This window comes from Semicossyphus pulcher, unplaced genomic scaffold (assembly GCF_022749685.1).
Source record: "Semicossyphus pulcher isolate SPU_LCO1_2020_fin unplaced genomic scaffold, fSemPul1.0.p SCAF_17, whole genome shotgun sequence".
In the NCBI taxonomy this organism is placed as follows: Eukaryota; Metazoa; Chordata; class Actinopteri; order Labriformes; family Labridae; genus Semicossyphus; species Semicossyphus pulcher.
Genome location: NW_027211681.1, coordinates 1,233,887 through 1,257,814, shown reverse-complemented (window position 1 = coordinate 1,257,814; position 23,928 = coordinate 1,233,887). Strand labels below are relative to the sequence as shown.

Below are 23,928 nucleotides of genomic sequence, written 5' to 3'. Positions count from 1 at the left end.
CCAATCAGAGTCCTCCTGTGTTGTCTGTCATCTGTATCCGAGGTGATTTGTCCAATGAGATGGCTGATATCTGTGCACTTGACACAGACGCCGGACGATCATACTCTGCTGCAGTCTCTCTGTCTGTGTGATTTACATTGGAGTGAATGGAGAAGTTGAGCGCTACTCTTGTCGGTTACAGGCAGATCAATCAAAAACCATAAGTCCTACTGATAAAGTAGACAGATTGGGAGAAAGAAGACAAGTGTGGCTACAACTTTGTGAAAAATCACTGTTCTACTGTGTAATTTGTGGCTGGGGTGAGTCACGGAAAGAGAGAATTTCTGAGAGTTTTTTGGAGTCTGAAGAATTAATTGGCCCAGCTGAGCTCGGTTGCCGCGGAGATGGTTGTCGTTACTCCCTAGCAACGACCAAAGCTGGTGTCTGTGGCAGCTGATCTGAGCGTGATTTCTGGCTCACATTTAGGACGTCAAACTACTGCCATTTCTTCCAAACCAAACATGATATCGTCAAAATTTCTTCACCATCAAGCCAGAAAGGCCTTAAAGAACACAGACATAAGTTTTTGTGGTCCTAGCTTCTAAAATGTGGTAATAGGAGCGAGTTAAAAACAGGTGCACTTTCGAGAGTCCTGGAAAATCCTCCTCCCGATTAACATTGGAGTAAATGGAGCAGTTGAGAGCTACTCTTGTCGGTTAGGGGCAGATAAATCAAAAACCGTACATCCTACTGATAAAGTAGACACATTGGGAGAAAGAAGACAAGTGTGGCTACAACTCTGTGAAAAAATCACAGTTCTACTGTGTAATTTGTGGCTGGGGTCGCGAGAGAGAGACAGAATTTCTGAGAGTTTTTTTTGAGTCTCCGCACTCTGTCAATTAGCTCTGCACGAACATTCCGCAATACACACCCATTATAAATCCTGAATTTTTCCAAAATAACTCACCATCTTTAAAGGCTCACCGTTCAAAAACGAAACATGGTAGGAAAAAAGTTCAAATACAACTTAAATAGACAAGACCTGAGCCTACATTTTAAAGTTTGAATGGTGTTTCTAGGTGAACGTAGGCCAGAGCAGGAGATGTTTGAAAAACGTGTCAGATTTTCGAGTTTTTTTTTCCTCGTCCCATTCATTCCAGATGGGAATTTTTTCCCAGTTTTTCGCGTCTTACGACGCGAAAAACTTCGCACAGCCCACAATGGACCCCTATAGCTTTGCTATAGAGGGGGCCATTGTGGGCTGTGCTGCACAGCCCACTAATTATTCCTTTCAATAGTCAAACAAGACAAGCATAGTAGGATATTAACCTTGACTGACTGGGCATCGCAGATGATGTAAGATGCAGACTTTGTACCACCTCACAAGAGTGAAAAAAGTTAGTATTACAGACATGAACAGAATCCCTTGTACTTCCTCAACTCTCCCTACTGGACCAGCCAGATGAGTCAGGAAAGCAACATGCACATGGTCCAGCGGGCGGTTACCTCCATGTTAAGACACGATGAACAGATAAACAGACACTGGGCGGATGGGTCACAGTGTATCAGTTGAGCTGAGAGGCAATAATAGGCAAGTTCCATGTTAAGGTTGAGTGAGAAATAGTATTAGGGCTCTATGATGGGACAGCCCTCTCCCAGTCCCCCCTCTCAGTCCTGTGGTAGAACTGTGGCTGACCGCCGGGGAACAGGCTATCAGGGCTGGGGTGTTCTAAAAGGAACTGGATGGTGGACTTCATGTGCTGGACGAAATGTGGCGGCTCAGCCAGAGGAGAGGTGGACAGGTACTGTGCATGAGAGAGAAATACCAGAGTTAAAGGAAATTCTGGATTGCTGCTTCACACTTGGGAGGGTTTAAGACAAAAAAAGAGAGAAGAATATCAAAGGATGAAGTAGACTATATTTATAGTTCTATTTCCACTTTAAATTCCTGTACCTTTAAAATTGTGTCATCATTTTGTGACAACCAGAAGGCAATATCCAGATTTGGAGACCACTTGCAAGGGCCGATTTTAACAAGTCCTCTGCTTGAATCATATATGTCAGCCATCTGCATAAAAAAATTAAAAATAAAAAAGCTTTTGCATTTAAACAGACCTTACTTAACTTAGAAACTTAGAAAACAACGTTTGTTAATTCTAAGTACCTGCCCCCCAGTAAAGGTCCTTGCTGAACGCAACTGCTCTGCAGGTCCTTTGTGAGTAAATGAAGACGGAAAAACATCCCCCGTTTTAACATTGACACCTGTGTAAAAACAGACAAAATAAAATTAAAAAATATATTAGAGGTCATATGCCATGAAAAATTGTAACCTTTTAGTTCTCACTCTCACTAACTGCTGCAGATTCATCACTTACCTATTCCATATATGACAGGCCTATGTGTTCCATCAACAACACTATCATTTATTTCTATAAAACAGAGAACAGAAGGGTTAATACCACGAGAGCATGACTGGTAAAATATTTCTAACATAAAGTAAACCAGCCAAAACAGCTATCATAGTTACCTGTGATGCAACATGTTTCCAGATGAATATCCTCTTTCTGTTTCTGGAAAGCCGCTGTGAAGTGAAAAGAGTCAAAGTGTTACAAAGCTCAAATACTACCAGGAGAATATTACAATGACACATACGGTAGTTTAAAAGACTATACCCAGGATGTTAAGGCTCAGTTTATGGGATGTTTTTGACTCATCGTTGAATCCCCCGACAAGGTGGAGCTCGAGTCTGCATAAGTGAATGCAAAGGAAAGAAAAAAATGAAGGAACACCAAAAAAACGAATGCGCACTTTTATAACTTGTCTTTGTGTGTCTCATACCTGCCCTCCTTACAGACGTTACTCAGTGACGTGACAGCTTTTACAAGGAGCGGGACTTCAGACCAGGTGCTGGAACCATCACAATGAGCAAGGCAAACAGCTCCACTTCCTGAGAAAACATAAAAATCAATTCTTTAGATATCTAAAATTTCATTCCTGATTATTAACATAGCCAGATAAGGCACAAAGTATATTCTAAAGAAGAGAATGTTACCAGTGTGTCGCAGCACAACTAAATGGCAGGTGGTGGCATCTTCAGATCCAATTACTGAAACACTGTCTGTGTTGGGTGAGACAGAAGAGCACATATTGTGATCAAGAATGTTTATCCAACAGTACTACCTGGGAGTTAGTCAGATGCAAAGAAATGTTAGAAATGTTGGCAGCTTAACCTGCTTTATTTGAAGTCACCAAACCAGAAGGTGCATGTGTCAAGTTTTTTCATAGAAGGAAGTCAACATAATTCATTATATTCTGTATATTTACATATATAAATATGTATGTATATATAGACAGTTGTGATCAAATTTTAGATACAGTTGTAAAATAATATACATTTTATAGCAATCTTGAGTTTCCAATAACTAACTACTTTTAATATAGTAAAGTTAGCTTTCAATTATCTGTGTAGGAAAATTCTTTCTCTGCATCACACCCATTGTCTTTATTTAGAGAAGCAGGCAGCCACTCTGTGAGACTGTGAACGACTGTGAACTAACAAGTGCTTTGGACAAGGGCCCTCACGAGAGAATTAATCATTTATTCATGCTGTACACTTGCTTACTTAGGTTTTCATTTGGTCTGTTGCGTATTTACGATACATTGTTCACTTATCGTATTAGCTCTGTACATATTTTTTAGGATACACTTGTTTACTTACTGATTTTTATATGCCCTTTATTGTAATGTTGCGCCATCCATTTGCTGTTGTAACACTGTAAATGTCCCTGTTTTGGGACGAATAAAGGATTATCTTAATTTATCTTAATCTAACCTAGTATGTTTTTGATAGTGGGGGGAATTGGAGAACCCAGTGAAAACATTAACAGCAGGTTCTCCTCAAAACACATTTTGGGTCTTTGTAGCCAGATTGCTGATTTTTTGTTTCATTTGACGCATGAATGTTTTCAATAAAGACTTATCACTGAAAACTGTTTTTTCATTGTAAGTAAAGACTGCTATAAACATGCATGTTCTTCTTTGCAAGCCAAATAAACCTTTTGACCACCACTGTCAGTGTGTATATGTCTATGTGTTTATATTGAAATGGATATGGGTTGATGATGTATTCCCATCATCAGGCTTTACTCACGGTCTGCTGGTGTTGTTGCAGCAAACTCTCGTTGTTGGACATACAATAGGCACTTCGGGTCAACTTCAACAGGTGGCTTAGACCGAAATGTTCTTGCATTTTCCTGTGATAATTAGTAAAAATGCACTTTGTTTATTTTTTTGGTTTTTAGCAAAAACACTATCAACCAATGCTATCAAACAGTGTTACTTCACAATTATTAGTACAGATCTCTTTGCAGTTGTATTTGTCTTATAATTATTTCACTATGCCATATAGTTTCATGGTTGTCATAGAAAAGGAAAATGTACCCTAACTATAATAATGAACAATGAAAGACAGGACTCAGTAGATTTCTATGTATGAAAATAAAAAACACAATACTGTAACGTTATGTCCAAATATTATTGACAGGAGTCATCAAACGTTCAAATATTTCCCAATTAAATGAAATGACGTTTGTTTATTGACATCAGCCAACAATATTTTACTATTCTTTTACAATATTGTAGCAATTATGATACACCACTTTGCTGTAGTAATCATCCCTGATTTATTTACGTCTGCAAAACGTCTCCACCAATCCTGTTCATAAATTTAACGCCATTCTCTTTATCACAAGATAACTGCTAGTCCTTCGTAAAGTGATTATTCACAGAAACGCACAGTAGGCAGCTAGCTCAACACGCTAAATTTAGCCACACTTTCAGGAAACAAACCTGTAAATGCGGATGTTTGTCGAACACCTCCGCTGTCGAGCTTATTCGGCCAAGTCCTCTGTTTTGAATAAACAAAGGCATTTCCTAACCCTAAGCGATGTCCCCTTGTAAATCAACGCGTTAACATACTATTACTATTATTAAGAACAGTAACTTCATATTTTTATCATCTCATAAGTTGTATACACATCGCTTTAATCGCAAAACCCTTCAATGCGATGGAGCTTCCGGTAAGACTTCTTCTACGTCTTCAAAGAAAAACTACCTCAAAGTCACATCGCCACCAACTGTTAAAAACCACGAATGTGCCTTCGAATCAAATTCACCATTATAACTTAGCGAACATTTTTACGTAGAGCTGTTGCTCTGCCAACAGTTCTACGTAAAATTACTAGTTGAAGTTACGTGCTTAAAGAGGGCAGGGAGGGAAGGCGGAATACTGCCGTGCTACGTGACGCATACAATTATTGTTTACCAAAATACTTATTCAAGCGTTATTATTGTCTAAAATACCGTTGTAAGCGTAATTTGATCTTATTTTTCTGTTTACAGCAGAGTGCAGCGTGAATAAAACAGCGTTAAACGTCGAAGCTTACAGTACAATACTGAGGATAGAATAGTATAGTTTTGTTGTCATAATGCGAGGGGGTTCCTCCTATGGTGACAGAGACAGGGACCGTGGACGAGACAGGTAAGTTTAGATCATATATGTTAACAACGCACACATATTTACCGAATCATTAGTGCTGCATAATGTATAGACATCTGTGAGTTGACTTAAAGGAAAGCCATGGCCGTTTTGAGACTCAAATATTCTCGTAGCTGTGGGCTTCTAAATACAACTCGAAGGCAGGAAAGTTCTCACCTCCTCAGGGTCTTTTATAGGTTTGTTGTTACTTGCAGTTTTAGAAGACTGTATTTATCAAGTATAACATAAACTTAAATTAGGTGGCGTCAGGGTAAAGGTCATGTTATCACTGAAGTCTGTTGACTAGTGCATAAGCAATCGTTTACTTACAAGTGAGGAGTAACAGTGTAACTACTAATTTTAAGTACATATGGTTTATGGTATCAGATTGGTGCATTAAGTAGCTTATTCGCCATTGCCTATTAACACATTTTAGGCTCAGTGGGAGGCATTTCCATTTCTCAGTACAGGAAAAACTACACACTATAGGCTATTGCTGCAGCATGCCTTCCTAATTTCCCCTCTACTCTGATCTCTTGACCCTTGTCTCTCAGGCCACGGTTTGGGGCCATGAGTGGTCGCAGTGGACCCCCACCAATGAAGTTTGGGAATCCAGGTGAGCGTCTCCGCAAGAAGAGGTGGAACCTTGACGAGCTACCAAAATTTGACAAGAACTTCTATGCTGAACACCCAGAGCTCCAACATATGAGTCAGGTAAACCTCTTAATAAACATCATATTCATAAATCAAAAAGTCAGAGCTATTTCAGCAGAAGGTATATATAAAATATATACACCATGTTCCAATCGATGTAATTTCCTTTTTTCATCTTTTGTTCTGTAATATGCAGTTTGAAATGGAAGAGTTCCGCAGAAAGAAGGAAATCACCATCAGGGGATCTGGCTGCCCAAAGGCTATCACCGCTTTTCACCAGGCACAGTTTCCACGTTAGTAAACGATAGACTATTCCAACTGTAATGTAAATTGATTAATCTCTGGGAAACATTAGCATGTGAAACATATAATTAATTCACTTACTCCAGCATCTAGGGGCTTAAAAAGATCATTTCATGAGCCTCTTACCTGGTAGATAAGAAAACCCAAAACAACTGATCTGCACAACTAAATGACCGGTTGTATTGTTTGTAAAATGTGCTTACGAGGACCAGTGGTATGTTTACATGACGACAATATTTTCGATAATGATCCTTCTGATGGAAAGAATGACAGATAGAAAGAAAAGTAGCAATCCAACATTTTAACTGCTTTGCGTGCTGTCTTCATCCTCTGGCAGAGTATGTAATGGATGTGTTGATGCAGCAGAACTTCAAGGAACCAACAGCGATTCAGTCTCAGGGCTTTCCTGTGGCCCTGAGTGGCAGGGACATGGTGGGGATTGCACAGACTGGATCTGGGAAGACACTGGCTGTAAGGCTGCCTGGCATCATCTCTCATGATGATGACCCTTTATTGGCTATTTGATTGGAAAAGTTCATAATATATTTGTTTACAGATCACATTGCAAGTACTGTTAGCTAAACATGAAGTTAGGTTAAAAAATACATACACCATGAAATTCATTTATGAAAATGATTAAATGATAATATTAATTAGTTCTAAATAGTGTATGTTTAGGGAAGATTCATCGGAAAGTGAATGGATTTGCCTCTTTTACTGTGGCATGATGATAAGATAAGTATTCAGTTGTCTTTTTTTGTTCGCTGCAGTATCTTCTTCCTGCTACCGTACACATCAACCACCAGCCCTATCTGGAGAGGGGAGATGGTCCAATTGTAAGTAGAGAAAATTCCATCTGTGTTATTATGTCAGACAGGAATGTTTAAGCTAAATCATACAACCATAGTGTGATCATCGATCTGTCTGTAAAATCGTCCTCATGCCTCTTCATCCTCTCCTGATAGTGTCTGGTGCTTGCCCCAACCAGAGAGCTGGCTCAGCAAGTTCAGCAGGTTGCATATGACTATGGCAAGTCTTCACGAATCAAAAGTACCTGTGTCTATGGTGGAGCACCAAAAGGACCACAGATTCGAGATCTGGAAAGGGGTGGGTATGGCTATAGAGGGCCTTTTTCAATAGATGATTAAATAAATTGTTTTTAATTAAAAAACTATGTCAACATTCTGTTCAATATTATTTGTGTACTTTTGATACTTTCACATCTTTAAGGTAGGGAATTAAGTTGACTTTTAAAACGTCCTTATAACCAAATTGTTGTGGTAGCACAGTCTTTGTAATAAAATTGAAAAAATACAGTCTATATTTCATTTAAAAACACAGAGCTATATCATGGTATGTAAATGTTCTATTCACAGACATACACAAGCTGTATTATTTCATGTGTGACTTCCACAGCTACTGCTTAATATTTTAGTCCACACCGCATTTCCCAGCGAGGTGTGGCCATATGGTCAGTATGGACAGTAATTATTGGCCTGCTCACACAAATAGTGTTGTACATGAACAAATCCATAAACAATCACAACACAACCCAAGTGAGATATATTCCCTGAGCATCTATACTGTGTGTATCTTGTTAATTTTATTTGACTCTAGGCGTTGAGATCTGTATTGCCACACCTGGTCGCCTCATTGACTTTTTGGAGGCTGGGAAAACAAACCTACGGCGTTGCACCTACCTGGTGCTGGATGAAGCTGACCGCATGCTGGACATGGGCTTTGAGCCGCAGATTCGCAAGATAGTTGAACAAATCAGGGTAGGATAAAGGCTCAGTCACCATAACTGATGATTTTGAAATCATCACTCTGTTTTAGAAATATCTGTCAGTTTATTCAGGGGTATGATTTATCTCACTCTGTCTTTCAGCCTGATAGACAGACTCTAATGTGGAGTGCAACCTGGCCAAAGGAGGTTCGGCAGCTTGCTGAAGACTTCCTGAGGGACTATGTCCAGATAAACGTTGGCGCTCTGGAGCTCAGTGCCAACCACAACATCCTGCAGATTGTCGATGTCTGCATGGAGACTGAAAAGGACCAAAAGTGAGGAAAGCCAAAGAATACTGAAGAATATTTGACAATACTGGATGAAAAGGATGGTGCAAGACCTGTGGATATGATGGTTAATTCCTGACCTGTGTTGCACTAGCTGCATTAACAATGGGTCTATTTTAGTACACTTAAATGTTGTCAGTAAAGAACAGGCACATCACAAGAAATGGGTGTTGTGTTTGGCTTCACTTTTTGTTTTCAAATCAAATCAAATTCAAATCAAATTTTATTTGTATAGCGCCAAATCATAACCAGAGTTATCTCGAGACACCTTACAGAAAGAGCAGGTCTAGACCGACTCTTTGTTATGTTATTTAAAGAGAGGCCCAACATGAATCCACCATGAGTAGCACTTAGCAATATTCGGCACATTGGCAAGGAAAAACTTCCTTTTAACAGGCAGAAACCTCGAGCAGAACCAGACTCATGTTGAACAGCCATCTGCCTCGACTGGATGGGCCGAAAATGGGATAGGAGGAGATACAGGATAGAGACAGGCAAAGAGAGCAACAACAACATATGTCCTTGTTACATGAACAACAACAGACACATACTTATGGTTACAATGCCAATAATAGTGGTAGACTAGGGTGAAGATAGCAAAATAAATAAATAAATAAATTAGCGAGAGAAGCAGAGTAACATTAGCGAGAGAAGCAGAGTTGTCAGTGCGGTTGTTGCAGGTCTCCATTGAAATATGAATTTGTGGATGCAATAGATGCAGTTGTGCAGTTTAAACGGAGCTCAGTTCTGCAGATGAACTGACAGTTATTCTCTGTCTGAAGACTTTTTCAGCTGATGGAAGAGATAATGGCTGAAAAAGAGAATAAAACCATCATCTTTGTGGAGACAAAGAAGCGTTGTGATGATCTTACCAGGAGGATGAGGCGTGATGGGTGAGGAGTCACTCTGTTTTGACAAACACATAATGAGTAGTTCTAGGAAGAATTATGTAAATACATGATAGACAGAAGCTTTTCAGAGTGATCACTAATCTCATCATTTCTTTGTTTTTCTAGGTGGCCAGCCATGTGTATCCATGGAGACAAGAGCCAGCCAGAAAGGGACTGGGTACTCACAGGTAAGAATGCTTGTAATGCAGTACTACTACTTCCCTCCTTCCTTCTGATGTAGATTCTTCTCTTGCCCTATCTGGGGGTCATCTGTCAGACCTGAGGGGCAGGTCCTTCAGGTCTGACAGAACGATACTGAATAGTAAAAATACCACCCTCAACAAACTGTAGGCTTTTGTTTTAAAGGTTCTCAGTCAGTAGAGCCTGAGTTGACTGAGAGTGGAGCTCATGGTTTCTGTCCTGATTTTCAGATTTCTTTTCAATGTCCGTTTCTACTAATATTCATTCTGATATTTTGTTTAATCCTACAGAATTTCGGAGTGGTAAAGCTCCTATATTGATTGCTACTGATGTGGCCTCTCGTGGTCTTGGTATGTTTGCACACACACCCACGTAATCTTTCACTTCATTATTAAAGTGAATTATACATATATTGAGTAAAACAAGTTTATGATGACCGCAGTTCAGTTAATGTGTATTACAACTGCAGCTGTTCTTTTGTTATTTCATTACAAGTAGGTAAGTATACTACAGATAAGATCAGCTTTATCTAGTCTTTATCTAATCAAAGTCTGGAAATAAAATTGGGCAAAAGAAAGAAGATATTTTAAATGAAGTGTAGAATTGTTCTTTGGTTATTGTGAGGTTGATACTATAATAGGTATCACTTTAATAATGTTCTCTAACAAAAAGCTGTTAAATACTGTATGTCTTCAGTCAGCTTAAAGTGTGAAAATAACAAAATGATTTAGTCATGTACATTAAATTAATCAGCCCATTTCATTTAAGGATCTTTCTGACTAGTTTAATGGACTATTAGGTCCAGTGTGGAGGCTTCAGGCCTTCTGGTCTGCTGGGTTTATAGTCTGTTTCTTGTTACTGTAGTTAAAAAGCTTCCTTCACCGCGGGGCTCTCTGGCACGCTGCCTGAAAGAAGGTGTTGTTGGGGCAGATGACCCTGCAAACCTTTTCTTATGTCTCCTTTATGGTGTCTACAAATGAAATGAAGACGCTGCTCATATTTTAGTAGTCCCATTGATTTTATGTTTTGCAGATACATATGAGAAGGACAGTGACAGCTGAATTATCTTCGATCCAGCAACAGGCTAGGATAATCGATTTGACATCTAATTTGTTGGCAGGATTAATGTGAGAAGAGGGGATAAATGAAGAGCTTTTGACTTGACCGTATCCTTGTTCTTTTTCCCCTCTTCTCTCTCAGGGTTTGGCAGCAAACGGCAGCTGTAACAGTCTGCACTGCTGTCACTGCCCACTCAGTCACATTAAAGTAAAAGCTCGGCTAGTTTTAGAGGGATTAAAGCCCCTCTTATGCTTCTTGGGTAACTAAGGTCCCCCTGCCCAGTATTGTTTGTAAATCCAACGAGCCTTCCTTGGGAGCAGCCTGAGGTGCCTGTATGTCTGCCCATCAGTCCGTCCCAAAGAGCAGACAGACAGGGGAGAGAGAGTTAGACGGGCTCGTCTGGATCCAGTCCTGGCCAGGGTCTGAGGAGGGCCCTGCAATGCAGCGAGAGCAACAGAACCAGCCGTTGTGTGTCTGTCTCTTGAGGTTAAACGGTTCTGCTCCCGTCTGACGTTGCTGAACGGGATGAATCCTGTCTCGCTCCCCCTCAGCCCCTCCCTATAAACCAGGACTGATCAGGGGGGACTGACTACCTTTGTTAAAACAGCATGAAAGGGGTAAGTACGTCAGCACCCCTTTCTTTGAACTCCTCCATTAGCTCAACATACATTCAGGTACTTCCATCCTGCTCATACTCAAGTCAAAAGAATAGCACAGCTTTTATTCTGGCACATCATCATTCAGTTATTCTTTATGTTATGGTGGGTTAAATGGCCGAGGGGAAAAGGTAGACTTTTTGATCCGCAGTGCTGTCAGAGCCCCATGTCTTCTGTAATAAGAAACAGACTCTTGTTCACACATTTGGACGTGGACCCTGAACATTGGTGTGAAGATTATGAAACCAAAATATTGTTTCTTTAAATCGTGATGTCGTGCTGACTGCATGTCAAATAAGCATGAAAACCTGAAGTCAAATGAAGTTCATCAAATGTATTAGTTATAGTGTTGGTTAACTATAATGACCCTGTGGATGTCTGAAAGCAGGTAAGCAGAACACTGTTTGTATTTTTGGATTTCTATCCTCCAATTCTATTAATATATATTCCTCCAGCAGCTTTTTTCTATTTTTGAAATTGTATTTTTTCCTTTCCTCCACGCTGTAAAATGGATGGCTCTTTATCTAAAAGATGTGGAAGATGTCAAGTTTGTCATCAACTATGACTATCCCAACTCCTCTGAGGATTATGTGCACCGTATTGGACGTACAGCCCGCAGTACCAACAAGGGCACTGCCTACACCTTCTTCACCCCAGGGAACCTGCGACAGGCTCGAGACCTTGTTCGGGTGTTGGCAGAGGCCCGGCAGGCCATCAACCCTAAACTGCTTCAGTTCGTCGAGTCAGGGCGTGGTGGGGGAGGAGGCGGTAAGCAGGACTGTGAAAAATAAGGATGCTATAGGATATTATGAGATAATAAAAATAATTTAAAAAAGAGAGGTTGAAATACACACTTTTAAAATGACCCCGACTTAACGTGTTGTTACAGGCGGCAGAATGCGTTACCGTGGCAGCAGCTCCAACAACCCCAACCTTATGTACCAGGACGAGTGTGATCGCCGCATGCGCTCTGGCGGAGGAGACAGCAGCAAAGACAGCCGCAGTGGCTTCGGCCGCGACAGCCGCAACAATCGTGATGGAGGTCGCTCCTCCTCTTCCTGCTACAGGGACAGAAGTCGCGATCGTAGAGAAAGCTACAACTCGGGCTCAGATCAGTACCAGAGCTACAGCAGCAGCGGGGGCTACAACCCCCGCAGTGGAAGCCAGTCTAGTGGAGGTGGAGGTCGGGATCAGTCCAACCAGCCACAGGGTCCATTTGGCCAGCCTCCTCCTCCTCCACCGTCTGGGGGGCCGCAGCCTCTGATGGCTCAACAGTTTGCTCCTACCCAGCCACCACTCATGAGCTTCATAGGGCAACCGCCTTATGCTTTTTCCTCACCACCACCTCCTCCAGGACCTCCACCTCCCCGCAAGTAGAATTTTAAGAGAAGTAGAGTTCATTTGTGGTACTTGGTGTATTTACAGTGTTACCGTTGTTTTTACTCCCCAAGTCTTTTCATCACCAAGAGGAGAGAGAGAGGGTTTTAAAGGGAATATATGTACGGAGGTAAGGGCTTATCTTTTCTGTTTGTTTTGTACTTTTTAATACTCACCCCTTCATTTATGTTTTTCTACAGAAAAGGAAACCTAGAGTTTTTCCCCATTTATTCAGTTTGTACTCCAATGTACAGTTTCTCTTTATATGTAGATGGAGGGACAAGTTCCTTGTGCTTTAATTTCTACTGAATGCTGCAGTTTAAGCTGTGTTGTTCATTAGCTGTGTGAGGACTTGCTTAGAATGAAAATTTGCTTAGTCTGAGGCCTCAGTGATACAAAGGGATTTCAAATAGATACCGTCACATTCCACAGTCTTGTCTTGCTCCAGTTTTATCAAAGATCAAAATGACTCTATTTGACTTATATTGTTTGAGGTAGACTAAGGTTTTAATGGTCTTTATGTTGTAATTATTGCTTTGATTTAGGTTTATGCATCCCAGTTAAGAATATTTCCCTATAGCTTTGATACCATGCAAATGCAAAATATTTTATTTGTGTGTACTGGACTTTGGCAGAGGATTTAGATGTAGTTGTAACACATGCCTTCACATCTTCCTGTCCTGTGGCAAGTCTAAACGTATGTCTTTTTCTATGCTCAAAAGTACATAACTCATATATTCTATAATAACAGACGAGCTTATGCACTCATTTTCATGTGGATTGTTGACTAAATTGCAGTTTGTTGCTTGTTTCTTTCATTATGTTCATTTTATTATGTTTTCTTGATAAATAAATTGATCAAAACTGAATTGTCTTCTATGCAAATCACTGATAATGACTTTATACATCAAATGTCAGTTACAATTTACTTTATTTACTTAAATACACACTTGTACATTCATTCTCAATTTGTTCCCAGCAGTATGTTCATGTGTGTTGCTATTAATGTTTAATATGCACAATGACATGAAGCTTTATTTACAGAAGGGGCACAGAAATACATCTGTGTAGGCTTTGTCACAACACTTAGTATTGCTGTATTAGTTATGTATTACTTTTTACTCAATTTGGTTCTTAAGTAGCATGTTTTTAACTCCCTAAGCTGTTAGTTTTCCCTGTCCTAGTTAATGTGAGATCCAGACCAGATTCTTTCACTTCAAGCTGGACACAAGTTACAGCAATGCATGAGAGGACTTGATCATCTAGTATAAATTAAAGAATAGTTGCTCAAGTAAAAGGCTGAGGTCACCAAGAACATTAATGTGTTTCTGTAATAGATTTTGTAAAGAGGGAACTCAGCAATAACTCTAAACTTTGTAGCATAACACAATGGTTACCAGACATGAGTCACTGCCACATGTTTTGGATGGCTACAGTTTGTCTTGATTGTGGTGAAGCATGCAGTGGCTGGTATCATCACTCTGGTTCCATCATTGCAGAAAGGGATGTCAGATTACAGATGACTTGCATCTGTCAGGAAGAGATGCAGTCTCTGTCATCATCGTTCCCACATGTCTGCTAGAAGTAGCAAGACCGATCAGTTCTTTTGGCAATGAGAAGGGAAAATGTATGAAGTCAAACGTGTTACAGCTCAATTGATGCATAGTTTACAATATATCATGCTGGAAGTGCAAATGGTTAAATATTTACAATCTGCTTAAGCCATGAAGGTAAGTCAGATGGTTACTGAGGCGACTTTTATGTCTAATTATTGCTCTAATCCTTCCAGTCCTAGACAAGCCAATGGTGTAGCTATCTGTAAATAAATATGTAAATGTAAATAAAGTTAAATTTTTTATGGAAATGAAATCAGAAGCATCAGAAAAATGAACAGCACAGTAGGATGGCTGTTTACTGATGTGGGTTGATCTTCCCCTCAATGTTACTCAGTGGGTAATTCTTAAATGGATCCCTCAAGATATCATAAACTGAATCTTCAGCCATGCTTATTGTAGTTACATTTGTAGTCTAATTTGCATATCAGAAGCTTATGTCTCAGTCTGCCTCCAATCACATTTTATTTTAAACTTCACAAACCTAAAAGTGACCACAGATTCATGCTCCAATCAACTAAACGACCATGGATATGAGAATGATTCTGTAACACTGTTTGATGTGTCATTAGTCCTTTCTGATAAGGAACTGAACATATGAAAACATAAACAGATCAAACTAGTCATTTGTATAGATATATACATCACAAAAAATGTTTAAGTTTCATCCCAGGCACATGTGGTAGAATCAAACGGGATGCCAGCAGTGTCACCTCAGGACTTCACATGTCCCTCTTTGGGTCAATCAACGGTAGAGAGGTGGCAAATGAAAAGAGACATTGTATTGTAAAAAGTGTCTGTGAACAATTAAAGCAAGTGCAGGAAATGTGCATAAAATAAGTCTCAAAATCAAAATCCTGAGTAAAAAATGTCATAAAAGTGTCCCAATCTTTTGAAGACCAAGAAAAGTGCGGAAATTAAAAGGTAAAGTTCTGATTTTTTAACAGGGGCAGAAATGAATGCCCTTCCTTCAAAGTCTTTTTCCACAGGACATTTTGACACATAGGAAAACCACAGGTGTAAATAATGAGATGATTCATGGCTGGATTCCATTTAGCTGCTTCAGTTTAAGGGTCCTGGTATCCATGGTTCATGCTGGATCACTGTCACTTTTGAGTCATGTTATTAGTGACCCCTGTGCTTTTGTACAATGACAAGTCAAAATGTCTGCTGTGGAAAAGGCCTGTTGTTACAGCATAGAAACACACACAGTCCAACTATGACTTTCGAAAGCATGACACAAATACTAAAACCAAGACAACACTTAAAAACAATGTACCAGTTCATTATGTTTGCTACCTGGACAAACCAACTTGGTCCTCCTATTGTTTTTTTTCCAGTCATAATATTTTCATTCATCTTTATCTGAACCGTCTCCACTGGATAAAAGTGACAACACTTTAAAGATTTCATTGTGTTTACAATAAAATTTAAGTTTCATAGTTTTCCTCTGTCTGATAAAAAAAGACAAAGCTATCATAGTGGGGTAAAGTGGAAGATGTTTCTATTAAGTTTAACTTGATGCAATATTAATTCACTGAACTCATGGAACAATGAGACGATTTATCATTGAGAAGAAATACATTTCAAATCTGATAATCATGTTATCTATCAGGTCAAAATACCAACTATTCCATATCATAAACTGAATACATACGCTGTTTTGGCTGTTGGTCCTACTGTAAACAACTTTTAAGACATCTCTTCAAGCTTTTAACCAGCTAAAAGTTATATCTTCGAACCCTACTTTGAAGACTCATTGCTGCACAAACTGGGACTCTGAATGTTGGATATTTTTGCTCAAACCGTGCAAGGATTTTTGTATAATGTATAATAATAATCATAAAATAGGAATAATGCATGACACCAGCTGCATATTGTAATTCAAATGACAAATGTACACATTCAGATTTTAAAAGGCTCAACTTCTCTTCCCAAGAATCATCGATTTATCTGACAGTTTGCTTTATAGTTTGTGTGGAACAGATAATTAGAAGACGAAAAAGTAGCGGCTGATCACACAAACACAGATGATTGAATAAGGACAGGAAGGCTGCAAGGAAGGCACAAGGTAGAAGCTGGTTCCCACAACTGGTCTCTCGTCAGTTTGTATGATCAAACCGGAGTTTGAGGGGAGAGAGGCCGTCCAGCCTCAAGCCAGCGATTAGGGACAACTTCAACCTAAATCTAAAGGAAGCAGCAGCAGATGACAGGACGCTGATCATTCCTACTAAAGGTTCCCCCAGGTGTTCGGAGGTGGGAACTGGTCCACATCACCAGATTCATCGTGAGATTTGTCCCCCAAGTTGAATGTCAGCTTGTACCGTAAACGCACATTTTCCTGAAACAATAGAAAAGAAAAAGTCAGGTCAATGTTGCATCATCAGTAAAAATCTATGTTGCTGCTCAAAGCTGTGCGGTGTGATTTTCTTGTAAACATTAAACGTTTCTCACTAAACACCTTTTGTGTATACTTGATTTGTTGAATGCATTTGCTTCTGCAAAACATTTTGCAAAGACAGTTTCTCAAAATATTTTATATCATGCATTGTTATATCCATGTTTGCTTACTAACAGTCCCCTTAACAGCCCTTGCTGGTGCATTGCTGTAACTGTTTGTGTTACTGCTACCAACAGTTAGCAACATAGCTTATATAGTTGTATAGTAGTAGTATAATGTTTTATATAGAATAGTTGCTATTAGAGTAAATAATCTGTACTAGGTAACTTTAATTTATAAGATCACTACATATTATACACAGAGTATCACAATCAATTCTGTTTGCCCGTTTATACTAGATCATAGTTTCATTAACTTTACAGTGGCAATAATTTTACACTAACTAAAGCGTTACATTTTTCTATGAACTTATAATACTTCTGGGTTCCCTTATTTCTTCAGTCACCTCTTTCTCCTGTGTGCTCCTCAGGTTCTACTCTCCCCGTGGTGCAGCAGGCAATTAAGCTCACCTCTCCAATCAAGGAGAGAGTATAAAGAGCAGGAGAGAAGAGGCAGCCAGTGGGCCATCCAGCTGCGTGTGTGTCTAGCGTCATTGCACTAGTGCTTACTCCTTCTGTGGGTAATAATGTTTGGACTTATTTAGGATAGATCAGCTTCTCTTCAGTTTGTTTTATGATAGAAGCTAGCTTTGTGCTGTAAGTTGTTTGTAATAAATTAATTATTTTGCTTTTATTTTATACCTTTCTTCTTTTCCCATGGGTTTTATTTTAATGTTACTTCCCTCGTCCCCCCAGCCATCAACGGAGAACATAACACAGGAAATATTGATTTATCAAACAATCGCCTAAACTGAGGCCAACTCTGAACAAGTGTAAGAAACAAAGGCGGTTGAGTGTCAGAGTACCTTGTGAGGGTTAGCCAGCAGCAGGATCTGTGTGACCGCAGCTGGAGGCAGGATGGGATTGAAGGCTGGGAGCTCCGTGCTAGAGGGAGGCTGCAGCTTTACTTTCATCACCTAGACAACAGACACATCCACATAAACCAAATTACCTAGTGGAATCTACTGATTATATATTGTCGGAACTTTTACAAGAGAAGTCAAAACTCTTCAGCTGAGGGATGGTGTCCCTTTGCTGCCATCATTATGTAGAACAGACAACATGAGCTTACCTTCGGTACTGCTGCCTGAAAGCGGATGTTGTTGACAGGAATGGGGGCGGAGGACAGCATGGAGATGATCACCACCAGCACGTCAGGCCGGGATGGAGGACAGTCCCGGGCAAAGGTGAACAAAACCCTCAGACTGTGTTTGTCGAATACAGTAACTGGTAATAAGCTGCCTGGAATTTATTCGCAAAGGAAAAAAAACAATTGTGAGGTAGAGGAATTAAGTAGAAATTGCACCTATAGCCACACCTGTTTGGGTCTAGTATTAATGCTTATGCTTACTAGGTTTGATTGATTCCAGAGGCACAGTAACGTCAGCTAGAGAGATGTTGTCGTAGGGATCAGCAGCAGCTAGTGAGCTTTTCTCAGCAGCTGTGAGACTGAGATTGGAAAGAAGGAGAGTGTCAGGCTGCTCTGATTGGACGGCCAGAGTGGGCGTAGGCCCCGGAGCAGGACCAGAGGAGGTGGTGGTGGTGGCATTAGGAGCAGGTTTAGAGTTGGTGCTGGACTTCTGCAGATCTCGTAAGGTGACTCTGGATTGAGGTTGGAGCTTATCCCTAAATGTAGAAAAACACAAAACACTAGTTTAGAGGTAATTATGAGCATGTTTAAACAAACAATAAAACACTTCTGTGTTAAACATTACAATTCAGAGCTATTAGAGGTAAGTGTATCAAACAACAGACATCTTTTAGTTGGTTAATTCCACAACCTGCAGTGGATTTACCATTTGACCTGCTGGCTCTCTGGAGGTAGGGACTGTTGTAACAACGTCTTCCCCAACAAGTCCAACTCTTCCATGGGTTTACTTGGAGCAACGGAGCCCCCTACTGGTGGAGCCTGCGTTGTTTGGACCACAGCTGGTAGCAACACTGCAGCAGGGAGCGATGCAGCAGATGATTCTGTGCCATTAGAGGACTGTAAGAACAATGAGTTTAAGATTTAATGTCAAACTGTGTATTAATAAATTATGTCATTGATTTGAAAATAAAAATCAGTATCAGTATGAAAGCCTCTATGTGTAGACTTTTGTGTGATTATATAATAATCATAAGATCCTGTTTGTAGAAGACTTGAATAAGGTGACACCAAAGTTGGACATTTAAAAATTCTGCTTGCAATGATGTTAACGTGAGACTAAAGTATCGTCTTACAACTTGTACATCAGGGGTGTTCTGGAAGTCACAGTTTTCTGATGCATTCAGTCCTAAAATATAAAAAAGAGACATCAAAAGTTAACGCATTTCCTTCATTCATTCATTCATTCATTATGTAATGCTGTTCAAAAATGCCTTCAAACTAATTGTGACCACACTTTATGAAAAAAAACAAAACAATTTACTGCTAATCTCAAAGTCAGTGTCATGTTTAGCTAAATGCAGACAGGCTGTGGATGTATGGGGCTTTGTTGTGGTCTCCCCAGATGTGGCCTGCCTCCGAGGATAACTGGTTTCAGACAGCTAACCAACAGGAGGGCTACACATCAGCCAATGGAAAGAAGGTGTAACTGTGCTGAGTAGACTGAGCTGTGCTTACATTGCTGACTTGTGCTTATGGGCTTGTTAAGAAGTTAGGCATGGTAATCTACCTTTGTTTTTACAAGCCAGATGAGTTTTTGTGCTTACCCAGCGACATGAGTTCATCATCCAAAAGGCTGATGCCCACATTCTGAGTCAGGCCCTGAAGGTTGGAGGGCTCTGTGTTGGTTGGTGCATTAAGCCCCATCAGGTCAACGAGAGCCGAGCTACTGCTTGCTGCTTTGGAAAGGGAATACCCATCAATGATCTGACAGTCTACACATATGTTGGTGAAATTTAAGTTTAGTAAACAGTAAAGGATGCCAAATCACATTTCACTGCCATTTTCAGCAGTGAGCTGGAAAACACACATGCACTTACCTAGTTGTGAGGGTGTGGTAATGCCATCCTTTGTCACATCTTCTCCCTTAACCAGCTGTCTGTACAGGTTGATAACCTGTGTCAGGCTGTCATTAGCCTGTAAGATATCCGCTGTAAGCAGAATAACTGCTCATTAGCATCACCAAAGTGTTTTTAACTCTTACGCTTCAGAATGAACCTCATTGTATAAAATGTTTATGTTGTATTCATGTGACTTCATAAATGTCATTATTCTGCCTGCTATAATATGCCACTCTGATAAAGTTATAAAGTCAACAAACATACCCAGGGCTTCATCATTGTCCTCTGTATCACTTGCTAATCGGAATAGTGTAGGCCTCATCTTTTCACAGCGCTGGTAAAGATCCTGCAGACATAAAAGTGTTAAAAACAATGCCTCTGAACAGAGATACAAACCGATTTATGAGATTGTAGGTGCAGCTAGTTTTACTGTGCTGAGCTGTGCTTACTTTAATGAGCTCCTGGTTGCTCTGGGAGCAGCTCTCCTTGTTGTAGCCCTCCAGCAGCTGGCTCAGCAGGCTGACACTCTCCTTCACCTCCTGGATCGCATTCACCCGCTTTGATACCTTCTCCACCCGCTTTTGGTCCTGGGAAAGAGCGATAATATCAAATAACAATAAAAATAATATAAAGATCCCAGATTTTTTTGCAGACCTCGATTCTTGTTGGTCATCAAGGTGTTTATTACACAGATTGTACAGGTCATCACAGGTTAGGGGTTATATTTATCACAGTTCATTCATCATCTTAAGAAGATAATTGTGTTCTCTTTATGCTGGTCTCAATTTGTTCTTTCTCCATTTTGACAATATTTACCACAACGTTTAGAACATCAGAGAAACAATTGTCCATGATTCCTTAACTATAGCCTGGTGTAAGATTTTACTTGATTATTCATTGGATATTGAGCTTTGCATATACACTCTATGTTGATGGAAATTGGATTCACAACTCACACCTAATTATTTATTGTTGTAATAATAAATGAATAGTTAAAAAGTCCTTGAGACTGATTTTTCATCTGCAATATCAAAGTTATCATACTACATAACCAGGTGTGTCTTTTGTAAAAGTAGTGAAAAAAATGAAATACACATGCATGTGAGGTCACATACTGTACAGCACAATTGGTAAACAAAACCAATGACGCACCTCCTGGACCATTTCCTTAATGAGCTTGTTTGCTGCTCTTAAATCTTCAGGGTGGGTGCTGTTCAATAAGCGAGACAGCATCTACAAAAACAGGATAGGACAGCAGAGGGAGAGGAAAGAACTTTGTAAACTGTTGGTCACCTAACGATTTTCCCAGGAGGTTCACTTCACAGGATTTGATGGGTATGGAACAGTTTTATTAATCTAACATGAAGGTGATACAACACAGAGAAGCTAACCTTTTAAAACATATTAAAATCAAAGGGATTGGTGCACCTTCATCATCACTCATATTTCATACCTTGGATTTCTCCTCATCCTCAAAGACGGCACTTTTGGCTCTGGGTGGAGGGGGTGGGAGGGGCTTGTCCTCAGGAAGAACAGGATCCAGCTTGACAATGCCTGGAAGGGAACAAGGACACCTATTAACCTCACGTCATCAGCACAGCACCCACTGTATATATTTACACTGTATATGCATCCAAGTTAAAGAAACTAGGTCATCTCTGACTCTGAGTCCCGACAATCACACATTTTACACTGGTTCTATAACATATCACTTATATTCTCTTAGACAAATGTTACACGATATAATAAGAGAGTGAGCTGTATTTGATCAAACTACAGCAACAATCAGTATGCTACAGATATGGATGATACACAGCCATCCATAGGTACTGCACATCCTGCCCATTTTTAAGGGAAAATATTTTAGAAAGAGCATTTTTTAAGATCACACAAGAGTTAACTAAGCATGACTAAGGATGTCAGTCTCATGCTTGTGGCTCATCACTATGAAAACAGGGAACTGATACTACCTTGTACAATACACTATTTGTTAAATAAATCAAATATCAGGAAACAAAAGACAATGTTAGTGAAATATGGTCACTAAAATACACATTCATGAACGATTGTCAAGCAACTGTATGGAATATCCACACATACAAAAACTATAAAAACTCAAAACTCAAACTGAGGAACTTCTCAGCGTACATCATCTCAATGGTTAGTCTTTAACTGCAGCTCACCCTGTTTTTTCAGCATCTGATAGGCCTCTGCTATCTTGGCTTCATCTGGCAGGCTCACTGTCCAGCTGTACACCATTGCTAAAACCTTCTTCTTTACTGGTTCTGGAGCCCGGGCACCCAAATACTGTAGAGAAGAGGGTTTAAGTGTTAACGGCAACATAAATACACTGACATTATTTTCTTTAACTATTACCATTATGTTCTAAAGTCATTTCAAGGCTGCTTCCACTAGTTAACAAAACATATTGTAAGACAGGGATCATTACCTTGGGTGAAACCACCTTGATGAGCTCATTGAGAAAGCGAAACTTTCCCACCTCAGTGTGAAATCGCTTCCCACAGTTTTTCATGCAGGTGTCAAGAACCTGTGAATAGTTTAATGTTGGAGTGTTTTACCTTTGAACAGATAAACCTTCACTATAAAAGTCTGTTAAAACAATGACAAGTGCCTTCTAATGTGGCGTTCACAGACATTTACACTTGTTAACCATATAACTGGCACATTTACAGAGATGTTGATTAATGTGCATTGTCTCTGTAATACCACACAAAACTGTCTCTTTTAGATTTTTATGGATGACAATGCATGCTGGACAATCCCTTACCGTAAGGGCTTGCATAGCCTCCCACTCCTGAGGAGACTGGATTTTGTGGGCCAGAAGTCTGGTTGCAAGCTGGGGACTGATAGACACATACTAAATGGAGCTTTCACTTTACCAACAGACGCAAGCAAAAAAGTATATAATATAATATATAATGAATATATAAACAAATCATTGTACAGATTTTTAAAAGCTGTGGAAATCAAAGAAAGTTCAACATCTGGCCCAGAGCTGATTTGTTTCTGCAGTCTGTAATGATGAGAAACAAAACTTTTCCAATATGGTGTGATAATCTTCTTCATAATCATCATCATCTCACCCTTCAGGTTCATTGTTAAGCTGATCACAAAATCCCTGGATACTCTCCCAGTTAGTCTCTTTATTCATAGGGTTGGTGGCCTTGTCTGTGTACAAGGAAAACACATCAAATCCAGCGTCTGCACAGCAAAAAGCATTACAACTGCCCCATGTGAGAGATTTACCAAGATACATTTAGCAAGAACAAAATAAGTATATATACACATACATACATACATACATACATACATACATACATGTCACACTGGGACGTACAGTAGCAAAGTTAAGAGTTAAATATCAAGTCTTATTGAAAACCTTGAGTTCCTGCCTGTAACCTCTGGGTGTTTGCATTAAGTAGGCTAAACTATCACTTCTCTTGTCTGGAGCAGACGAGGAGAGTTGTTCATGTTTGCAGGAATTAATATGTGACTGTGTGTCTATGGTCATAGGAGAAGTAAAGTAAGGTTCCTGGTTTTGGCTTCATTTAATGGCTTGTCATGGTCCTCGAGGAAACGGACAGGAGCTAACAAGCTAGTTGATTTTGCTAGCATTCAACTGGACATTACTAGTACCTTTAAATTAAAATGTCATGTATGTGAAGCCTCACTAATCCAAAACTGTCAACAGTGATCAAACAGTGAGCTCGTGATACGAGGGCATCACAGCAAAGGTGATACATTACGAGACCGAGTTTGTTCGTTATCGACATCTGCACTTTTGATTTCATGTCATTAGCTCTCTTGACTCCCAAAAAATCTACCCCAAGGGGAGAGCACAATGACCGACAGCGTCAAGTTAAAAATGATAACATATTCCCGTATCCATTACTAGCGTTTCGGCTACCGCTTTAGGTACAAATGTACATATGTGGTTTAAAGCAAGATGACTTACTGATGCGAGACTGCAGGCTAGCCTCATCAGGAGGCGCCGCCGCCATCTTTCGGGAATTCTAAAC

At 39.9% G+C, this 23,928-nt stretch overlaps 3 protein-coding genes across 4 annotated transcripts; 1 reads left to right on the top strand and 2 right to left on the bottom strand.

Annotated features, from left to right (window-relative positions):
• Positions 1-1,075: 1,075 nt before the first annotated feature.
• ntan1 (N-terminal asparagine amidase) lies at positions 1,076-5,028 on the bottom strand. Its single transcript, XM_069666317.1, has 10 exons — positions 4,828-5,028; positions 4,130-4,232; positions 3,032-3,097; positions 2,818-2,926; positions 2,652-2,725; positions 2,507-2,560; positions 2,355-2,408; positions 2,144-2,241; positions 1,934-2,047; positions 1,076-1,784 (listed from the first exon to the last, which is right to left on the bottom strand). Exons 1-10 carry the CDS (start codon positions 4,906-4,908, stop codon positions 1,614-1,616), a joined length of 924 nt encoding a protein of 307 aa, XP_069522418.1. The 5' UTR covers positions 4,909-5,028; the 3' UTR covers positions 1,076-1,613.
• Positions 5,029-5,252: 224 nt separating this feature from the next.
• Positions 5,253-13,597, top strand: LOC138595401 (probable ATP-dependent RNA helicase DDX17). Its single transcript, XM_069666796.1, has 13 exons — positions 5,253-5,518; positions 6,070-6,229; positions 6,366-6,462; positions 6,810-6,943; positions 7,243-7,308; positions 7,438-7,579; positions 8,090-8,250; positions 8,361-8,533; positions 9,328-9,438; positions 9,562-9,623; positions 9,927-9,986; positions 11,883-12,119; positions 12,241-13,597. Exons 1-13 carry the CDS (start codon positions 5,466-5,468, stop codon positions 12,726-12,728), a joined length of 1,944 nt encoding a protein of 647 aa, XP_069522897.1. The 5' UTR covers positions 5,253-5,465; the 3' UTR covers positions 12,729-13,597.
• A 308-nt stretch (positions 13,598-13,905) lies between these two features.
• Positions 13,906-23,919, bottom strand: LOC138595400 (ADP-ribosylation factor-binding protein GGA1-like). 2 transcript variants are annotated; one of them, XM_069666794.1, is made up of 17 exons: positions 23,865-23,919; positions 22,993-23,077; positions 22,677-22,752; positions 22,338-22,436; positions 22,072-22,195; positions 21,342-21,442; positions 21,041-21,121; positions 20,338-20,475; positions 20,153-20,234; positions 19,868-19,978; positions 19,595-19,726; positions 19,124-19,176; positions 18,697-18,887; positions 18,252-18,526; positions 17,973-18,142; positions 17,707-17,817; positions 13,906-16,682 (listed from the first exon to the last, which is right to left on the bottom strand). In XM_069666794.1, the coding sequence occupies exons 1-17, from the start codon at positions 23,908-23,910 to the stop codon at positions 16,572-16,574; spliced, it is 1,986 nt and encodes a 661-aa protein (XP_069522895.1). In that variant the 5' UTR covers positions 23,911-23,919; the 3' UTR covers positions 13,906-16,571. The 2 variants fall into 2 exon arrangements, with proteins under 2 accessions (XP_069522895.1, XP_069522896.1); XM_069666795.1 differs by having other exon boundaries at positions 19,595-19,723.
• Positions 23,920-23,928: the final 9 nt, after the last annotated feature.